The sequence below is a fragment of the Coffea arabica genome, chromosome 10c, assembly GCF_036785885.1.
Source record: "Coffea arabica cultivar ET-39 chromosome 10c, Coffea Arabica ET-39 HiFi, whole genome shotgun sequence".
Classification (NCBI taxonomy): Eukaryota; Viridiplantae; Streptophyta; class Magnoliopsida; order Gentianales; family Rubiaceae; genus Coffea; species Coffea arabica.
In genome coordinates this window covers 52,981,293-52,990,594 of record NC_092329.1, presented here as the reverse complement: position 1 = coordinate 52,990,594, position 9,302 = coordinate 52,981,293, and the positions used below count along the sequence as shown (strand labels likewise).

The 9,302-nt window shown below is 35.9% G+C and overlaps 1 protein-coding gene across 1 annotated transcript; it reads left to right on the top strand.

The window, feature by feature from the left end:
• Positions 1 to 1,079: 1,079 nt before the first annotated feature.
• LOC113714795 (protein S-acyltransferase 8-like) lies at positions 1,080 to 8,540 on the top strand. Its single transcript, XM_027238874.2, has 5 exons — positions 1,080 to 1,596; positions 4,429 to 4,614; positions 5,333 to 5,638; positions 5,735 to 5,968; positions 7,742 to 8,540. The coding sequence occupies exons 1-5, from the start codon at positions 1,558 to 1,560 to the stop codon at positions 8,246 to 8,248; spliced, it is 1,272 nt and encodes a 423-aa protein (XP_027094675.1). The 5' UTR covers positions 1,080 to 1,557; the 3' UTR covers positions 8,249 to 8,540.
• The last annotated feature ends 762 nt before the right edge of the window (positions 8,541 to 9,302 follow it).

Sequence of the window (9,302 nt, the reverse complement as noted above, 5' to 3'; positions counted from 1 at the left end):
GTTGTCTTAGAACTCACAAGCCAACAAGAAAACAAACACATACAACTTATTATAATTCAGTCTTAAATTGACAATGTAATCAGCCACCCAATAAAAACAATAAAAAAAAAAACCTTTTGTTTCGTATGGAATATTCAACAACTCGTCAATTTGAGAATTGAGATTCTCATTTTTTTTCAAAAATTTTTTTTTGGCTCAATTACCTTTTTATCTCACACATCGAATCACTACGCAATAAAATTTCAGAAAATAGGAATCCAAACGGGTTTCAAAAACTTGATCAAATGTCTAAATTAATATACTAAGTTCTAATAAGTTCTAAAGTTAGTGGTACCTAGGTCAAATGTAAAAAATTTTAACACACAAAATTTTCATATTTTTTTGGATTGAGATTTTAATTACACTCTTTTTGTACAAGCCTTATTGACAAATTATAAAAGTCAAGGATGTTTAGTCAAGAAAATACTGAAAAGTAAATAGAAAAAAGGATTAGTTACCCTTTTTTTTTTATTCCGTTTGTATTTCAGACGATCTCGAGTTGCAAAAAAGCTACCCAAGTTTCCTAACATCTGCAAATTTTGCAAGAAAAAGTTAGTTTAGATACTAAAATTCCATAAATATCACTAATTAGAGAATCACTTTTTCTAATTACAACATAAGACAAAAAAGGGAAAATAAATTTCAATTTTCTTTAAGTTACTCTTTTATAACACATTCCTTCTCGGGATCCAAATCGAGTAATAAGGGTGCAAATTAGAACGTTTGGAACTCGCATTTTTTCACTTTGGTTTAAATTAGTATCTAATTGAACCCTCTTTTTTCCTCCATTCTAAAAAAATTGGAAACGTTGTAAAATTTGAATTATGGAAACTTATGAAATTCAATGCTTTTTTTAAAACAAGTTGAATTTTTTAAACTAGCATTAAGGAATAAGCACCAATAATATTCTATAGGTAAAAAAAGAAAAAAGAAAAAAAAGAGAACCTCTAATTCCCAAAATCAATAATGGTCATCATTATCCTAACACAATGACCTAAGAAAGAGAAAAATCATTCAACTTTCCAACTGGGTAGTCCGTTCCCAAAACATTCCCCCACTTTCTCACACACACTACACACACTAAAACACCTCTAAAACGCCCAGACCGCCACCATTCGGAAAGGTCCCCTTCCCTTCTTCTCCAGATCACACCACCTACGCAAACCCATCTTCATTTTCGTCTCTATTAGCCAATTATTCTTCCAATTTTCCTAAACCCTCTTTCTATCTTCCCATATTTGGACAGCTGGCCCCACAATTTCACTTGAATTTTTTCAAATTTCCGGCAAAAAGAAAAAGATTGGATTAGATTCATCTATCTTTATGTCGAACTCTTTCTCTGTCTCTACCGTGTGACTGTGTGAGAGAGAAAGAAAGGAGAGAGAAGGGGAGATGAATAATGATAATGATAACAATAAGTATAAGTTTCAAAGCTTCGACTCTGTCCCGGCCTAAGTGAAAGAAGAGGAGTTGAAGAATTTTCGGGGCGCGTAGGTTTTGGGGGCCGTTAAATTTCTCATGGCAAAGCGCGTGTATGAAGTTTGGAAAGGAAGTAATGTAAGCTCAGATGGTTTATTTTTGTTTAATTTAAGCTTTTTCATTGAATTTTTAGTTTTTCTGGTACTTGAGATTTTGGGATATTGGAATTATTCTGCTTTTTTATTTTTGATGATTTTAGCATCTGGGGTGCTTATAATTTTCTGGGTTTTCCTTAAATTTTAATGGGTCATGATTGATTAACTTGTTTCTTTGGTAAATTGTGATTAATTGTTGCTTTTTGAGCTAATTTGTGAGCAGGAAGGTTTAATGATTTCAGTATTAGGTCAAGTTATAGGAATTCAGGGAATCCAATGGAATTGAAGTGTTTCATTAAAGAGTTTAAATGTTGCGTACTTTGGGGCTTCAGATGGGAGGAAAACTTCTTAATTAGGTTATTGAAAGTTTGGGGTTTTCAGGTTTGGTGACGGAGAGAATTCTTATTTGGAATATGATGTTTGAATTTAACAGTTTGATTTTTTTTTTTTATGTTGGCATTTTGTATGTTTAGCATTGTGAACTTGCGTGGTAAATCTGTCCTGTAAAACGATTTTCTTGACCTGCCTGGAGTTGCAAGAAAGGAAATTTTATCTGAAACTTACATTTGCAATGCTGAGGTCCGGTTGCAGTTAGCTACTCAAAAGGTTGGTTGAGATAGTGGTAGGTTTTTCAAGCTTGATTGTTGGTTAAATATTCATAATTTTTTCTTGAAAGACCAATATTATAGCTCACGGGTAAAGAAGATAATATATTAATATGATCATATCTTGCTGAAGTTACAATGTTTCTTCTTTACAAGCAGCAGACAGTTAGGGACTGTGTTAGTCAGACTCTTTACTTTGCCCTACCCTACTGTGTTCGACTTTTCATTTTACACCAGGCTAGCAATGTCTGCAGGACTCCCGTACCAAGTCCAGTAACATAGCTTTCAATGGTGCTTTGTAGGAGGACTGTGCATCAATGCTGTAGTTGTTGAGCGTAATTAGTTAACCGTTCATGTCTTGGTGCTCATGAATAAATAGGAAGGTAATTTTGCATTGTTGTAATTGGTTTAATGCCCAAAAAGTATGAAATCTGTAGATTTTGATGATTCAATTAATTTTCAGTCCTTCGATTAGATGTATCAGAAAGCTTAGAGTTCCTTTTACAAAAAACATTTCTTGTTAATCTGGGTTTGATGTTGTTGGCTATGTAGTTTCCTAATCTTTGTTATTTTGTTAAGGAAAATTACTTAGCTGTACAACAATGAGTTGATTAAACAAGTCTGCAAAGAAAAAGATTATGGTTGTAACAGGAGACAAATGCAAGAAAAAAGTTTTCATCTTCCCCCCCCCCTCTCTAATCAGGGAGCTTTCTTTATAAAATATAAGATAAGATAGAAAAATAAAAAGAAAAAGATAGAATAAGTTTTCATCCTTTTTTTTTTAATCAAAGAAAAAGAAAAAGAGAGAAGTTTAGTGATGGATACGGCAACATCGGGCTTAGAAAATATAAGAGAATCACATTAAGAATGTGTATTTTTTTGCCACCAGTTGGCCAAAGTCTCTCTGTCTCCCTCTCTCCCTCTGTTTTTTTTTTTTGAGGTCCACTTGCTTCTTTTGATGATGATTTATGCTAAAGTTACATCCACATTTTATTATGTAGTAAAGTTAAGTTTCCTAGGAGATCTGTGCAGGATTCATAGACCCAGACAAAGTGAGTTAAAATATCATCAGGCAAGTGTTAGGGGTTAACCTTACAATGGGTTTGTTGTGTAATCATAGGTGGTGTAGTTGTGTGATGAGAAGATGCAGAACATTTTAGAGACTGTAAGAAACCCTAACGTTTACTCTATTTGACTACCTGATGGAATTTCCAATTAGTAACAACTTCCATTTTCTTTATTCCTGCTAATTTTATAAATTGTAGGTTTTGCAAAAGCATTTACAATGCAAAACTGGTGAAACTGCGATTAGTTTGAACTTTTTAATAATCTTATGGATTCTTAACTAAGACTTAAAATAGGTTCATTGAAAACTCAGATTGAAGCTATTTATGCTCCTAAAGAGGCTCAACGTCCTCTGCAAATTAACAGAAAAAGGTCCTCTGCAAATACCGGAGTGAAGCTTAAGATTGCCCTTTTTTATTCCTTTTTTTTTTATTGTATTGGCTGTTTTATCATGGTCTAAAATTTTGAACTCAACCTGCAAAGTGAGGATCTTTAGTCAAGTTTAGGGTGGCCCTAAACTGACTGTTTACCGTCTTTGTCTGCAAACTGAGAATGGACTGAGATATTTAACAGGAATTTTGTTCACAGTAGTGTTGTCTTCTTACTATGATGTGGGAATGTTGCGATTGTAGTACCTACCTCCAATGAATTCTAATCATTTTCAGAAAGTTTTGGTTAAGATGAACTCTGTTTATCTATTTTTAGATTCTGTATTTGGGTACATTTTTTGGTCAAGCTTTATAATTTGTCTTGTTTTGAAATCAGGCTTAGCAGTTAGTCCCTATCTTGGCTTGCACTATCCTAATTTTAGCTTCCTGTATCGGGTTCAAGCTCTTGCTAACTTGATAGCTTTAATAATGTTGGTTAACATCCAATTTTCTTCTTATTGGTTCTCCATCTGTATGGCTTGTAGTTATCTTACCTTAGTACATATTACCTTCCTACTAATGTATGTGTTATAAACACAAATGGTATTTGCATTAATTGAAGTCTGAATTTAGCAAAGTTTCAGTGAAAACTAGGGGTCTAAGCACCTGGGTGTCAGAAGAGAAGGATGTACATAGTTTGAGATTTCATAACAGTCTGAAAGTTCAGGTTGGTGCTGCTCTTATTATTTTTTGATCTAGAATGTTTAACTTGTGCAGAAATTTTTTCTTGGTGGGAGGTTGATGTTTGGACCTGATGCTAGGTCGCTGCTCATAACCTTGTTGCTGATCATTGTCCCAGTTGTTATCTTTTGTGTTTTTGTTGCAAGGCATCTTCGACACGAGTTTTCACCATATAATGTGGGATATGCAATTTTTGCTGTAGCTGTTGCTTTTACGGTTTATGTAAGTACGCTTAATCCCTCATCTCTAAGCACATATGTAAAAGTATTCTAGCAACTTTTGATAATCATTTGTCGTGCATGCTGCATCATGGTGAATGAAGAGATATTCATGGTCTCTTGGTCATCAAGTTGCTTAGCCTGCATAAGTTGTATTATTGCTTTCAATGATCAGATTGCTGATCATTTCCTAATACGGCATCAACCTTTTCAGCAGTTGAGAATGTAGTGCTAAAGCATTAAAGAGAATTGCTATTGAGGTTATATGATTCTTATATTTATGTAATTGTGCCTGGCATTGGGAATGTTTCATAAGTTAGTAATTTGACATAAGTAGTAAAGGGATATGTTAATTATTGGTGTTGCTCATATCATGACATTAACCGTCTGAAAATGACATGGGTGATTCTCGGTGAAGCAAAATGCTGTAGTTTGATTGCTCTAGACCCATGATATGCTATACATATTGTGCACACCTAATGGTACTTGGGATGTGGAAGTGGTTTCTTTTCTGCATGATTTTGAATCCGTAATTTCATATCTTAAAGTTGGTGCTAAGCATTTGTGGTGGTGATTTTTCATTCTTAAGATGTTAAGACTTTAGGTTTTAAATCCTATTAAATTATTGGCTTTTTGGCTAAAACTATTGGGAGATCTTAGCTCATGAATTCTTGCAGAGAAATTCTTGATTTTGGGAATGATCCTGTGGTTAATTTTGCTAGGTATTGGTGCTACTGCTTCTTACATCTGCTAGGGATCCAGGTATTGTTCCTCGTAATGCTCATCCTCCAGAGGAAGAGTTCCGTTATGACACTTCAGCATCAGTGGAGATTGGGGGAAGACAAACACCGAGTCTTCAGTTTCCGCGAACCAAAGAAGTGATGGTTAACGGAATTCCTGTCAGAGTAAAATACTGTGATACATGCATGCTCTATCGCCCTCCCCGTTGCTCTCACTGCTCTACCTGCGACAACTGTGTAGAGCGATTTGATCATCACTGCCCTTGGGTTGGCCAGTGCATAGGATTGGTATGCTGCTTGATACATTGGTATCTTTCTAGCATTTTGATAGCACCTTTGGCATATGATCGCTATTAATTTTGCGTTACCTTTAATGATCTGCAGCGCAACTATCGCTACTTCTTTTGTTTTGTGTCATCCGCCACACTCCTGTGCATCTATGTGTTTGCCCTGTCGGCTTTGTACATCAAAATTTTGATGGATGACCATCATGGCACAGTTTGGAAGGCAATGAAAGAGTCTCCTGCATCAGTGATTTTAATGGCATATTGTTTTATTTCCTTGTGGTTTGTTGGTGGACTCACTGGCTTTCACTTGTATCTCATAAGCACAAATCAGGTTAGCTGCTTTCTCTTGTTACTTTATATTTGGATTAGCTGCTGCATCTTATGGTTGAAATGATTTAGCTGGTTAGGAGTTGTTTCTTTATTTGTTTATTGGGGATTCAGTGGAAGAAAAATTTGGGACATAAATATCTACTGACTTGTTTGGGTTTATAATATTAGTAATGTTCAATAATCTGAGTTGTACTGGAATTATGCTCTTCTTGTTGTAGTTCCGTCATTGTAATTTAAAAGACTTAGTCACTGTGTGCTGTATGATTGAACAGATTCTGTATGAATAACATTTGGTTGGATATCTAATGCAAAAAGATAGTATAAGAGTAGAAATATAAAATCATATAGCTTGATTCCCACGCTACGTAGAGCATATAAAAAGTAAATATGGTGTTTGAGTCGGGATCTTGTCACTATCTCACATTGCCCAGGCTGGGAATGGGCTGGTACCCCATGAGTCTCCTTTCCTAAATTTTCTAGTCTGTGATTTGATTCTAGTGAGGCTTCTTTTAACCCCTAAAGTTGCTGATTTTGAGAAGCCTTTCAAAGTGGATGTTCAGGCACCAAAAAAGGTTACTTGTTAGCAGTTTGCCGTAATTTGAGAATCAAAAAGCCATTAAAAGAAAAGTGACAAATGAAAGATCTACTTGTGAGCTAATAGAGTTATCATTGTTGCTTTCTTGCACTGTTGGTTTTACTTTCATTAGTTGCCTGGAGGTGTTTTTGCAATTCACATTGTTGGTGTGCTCGCCTAGTTGCTACGAGGATGGCTTTCTTGCCTATTCACGTCCCACACGTTGCTTTCATACTTGATGACCCTGCAGTTTAAAGTAACTGTTACAAGTATATGCTAATAATTCATAGAATGTCATGTTTCTTATTCTTCCAACATCATGATGTTAATTTTTTATGTTTTTTATATGGATTTTTGTCATTATGTCTCGGACACTCGTAGGAGTAATGGTTGTCTCCCTGACTCTATCCGGCTGATACTCTCTCTAAGTAATATTTATCCATTCTACTCTTTTCCTCATAAAAATGAATAGCAAGAAATAACAAGTATGCCAGATAAAGTGTCATCTAGTCTTCAATCATGTAGCTTGATTATATTTGAGGGTAATGGCAGGTTAAGTCTTTTAACTTATAGTACAGCTGCAACAAGAATTTTTTTCAACATGTTCTTTGCATAGAACTTGGAATAGGATTTGACAATGAAACTCTTATAGATACCATGGGTTTCTGCTAAATTTTTTCTTTGTGTATTGGTACTCTTTTGTTCAAATTATTCTCTTTTTGTCCTTTTTCTGTTGTCTGCAAAACTATCATGGCAAGAACGGTCCATCAAGCAAACACTTGAGAAAGGAAACTTATGCTTTGGCCAATCATTGTCCTTCTAGGATATAAAATGCTTTAGACTGTGATTTAATATTTTTGGTCGCGGTGCACTTGATTTGGTTAGAAGTTGACAATGGAAAATAAAAGAAACCAAGCGTGGTCAAGTTTAGATAAATCCGTTGCCTGCCATTGGGTTTAATAACATTAGAGTTTGGTTTTTGTTATGAAGTGGCAGTTTATCTACGAAGTGGCATCATTTACTAGCCCCATTTATGTTGATATTTTTTTTCTGGCTCTAAGAGGTTGGCCTTTTAGATTTTGATACTTCCATTATTGTTCTGGGGAGATTTTTTTTCCTTACTGAGATTACTGGTGTTCTTCTGATGTTATGTATGTTTTATGTCACTTTTCAGTTGTTGATTTTTTCCTTGTTTGTCAGACTACGTACGAGAATTTCCGCTACAGAGCTGAAAGCAGGGCCAATGTCTATGATCGTGGTTGTCTGAATAACTTCCTTGAAGTGTTTTGCACTAAGGTGAAGCCTTCTAGGAACAATTTCCGAGCTTTTGCACAGGAGGCACCAAGGGCAACTTTGCCCCCTACTAGGGAAGTTGAAATAGAAGATGTAGGTGAGGGTAGACGAGTAAAGGTAGAGGATGATTTAGACATTGGTGGTGATCTGCTAAAGATCTCACAACGCCATAATATTGAAGACATTGAAGCAGATATTAGAAGCAGAGGCAGTGATGTGATCCACCATAATTCCTCCGAGGCTGATTCTGTGCTTGGTTCAGATAGACGAGCTCCAACGGTTCAAGCAGAGACACGGCATTCAAGTAGGGGAAGGAGAAGTGAGAGCTGGGAAATTTCTCCAGAGGTCCTTGGCATGAACTCCAATATTGTAGAGAGTCGTGGCCATGCTACTTCTAAAGAAGCATATCAATAACTTGTAAAGTTGATTTAAGGAGCTAAGCACAAGGTTACTTCTTTTGCTTTCTGTTTTGAGGAGGAAGATGCCATTTATTCACATTTAGCGCATCAAATCTAACTTCCCTTGTAGGCCAAAATCGGTAACAATATTTTTGCCCCCTTTGATTTCTTTCATTGGCTTTTGTCCCTCCTTCCTCTGGCGGATACTGGCTCATATGTGTTTGGGAAAGCAGCGAAGGGAGTGTGTGTGTGTGTGTGCGCGTGTGTGTAATTGCTTGAAATGATGAGAGGGAAATGGGCTTTTTCCATTCTTTGTAGTGTGCATTATATTTCCTATCTTCACTTCCTGTTGATTTTCCCCCCTAAATTCTGTTTGCTTATGTGAATTTGGAACTTCAGAGCTTTGCTTTACTCGGTGTAAAGAAGTGCGATTCAGATCTGAAATTATTTATCGACTCTAAGCCAAGAATTATTGATGATGTAAATCGGCAATGCTTGTTCAGCCATAATAGAAGTAAAGTTCTTTTTCTCCATATCGTGTAATGATAGTAAGTAGTATTCGGCAATTCCAGGGTGTCTTCGGATGTGGAATATTTGCATCTCTGATTCACTTTTCCATTAGTCAGTCTTTTGGGTCTGCACAAGATATTTGAATCAGAACTGAATAATTTTGTGCTGTCTTTTTCCTCCTGGAATACGGCATTTTTTTGTTCCTCTAGGAACCAAAACTGCAGGTAAATTTCATGAGATAAGATGCATGTAGTTCGATTTCCACATAGGTGTGGGACTCATGTGCTCCTTTTGCCAGTCTCCTCCCTTTTATACCAAAAGCTGTGCGAAACGGAATTCTACGGTTATGAAGTACTTGAACCAATGCCGGTATTAAGTAAGGCAGGCCTCTGGTTCTCGTCGTAAACATTGAAATCTTAATTCCTCTAAAACTAGTTAGTTCTCATAACAAACCACATTGACATTGAAGTCTTAATTCCTCTAAAACTAGTTAGTTCTCATAGCAGCCACATTGAAATCTCACGGGTATTAATTGCCTGAAGTAGGGAAAACACCAAAAA

Bases quoted from the DNA above. Each gene is read 5' to 3' on its own strand.
- LOC113714795 (XM_027238874.2), top strand. From the start codon at position 1,558: ATGGCAAAGCGCGTGTATGAAGTTTGGAAAGGAAGTAAT. The intron at 4,615-5,332 runs GTAAGTACGCTT...TAATTTTGCTAG, and splicing joins CTGTTGCTTTTACGGTTTAT to GTATTGGTGCTACTGCTTCT. The intron at 5,639-5,734 runs GTATGCTGCTTG...AATGATCTGCAG, and splicing joins TTGGCCAGTGCATAGGATTG to CGCAACTATCGCTACTTCTT.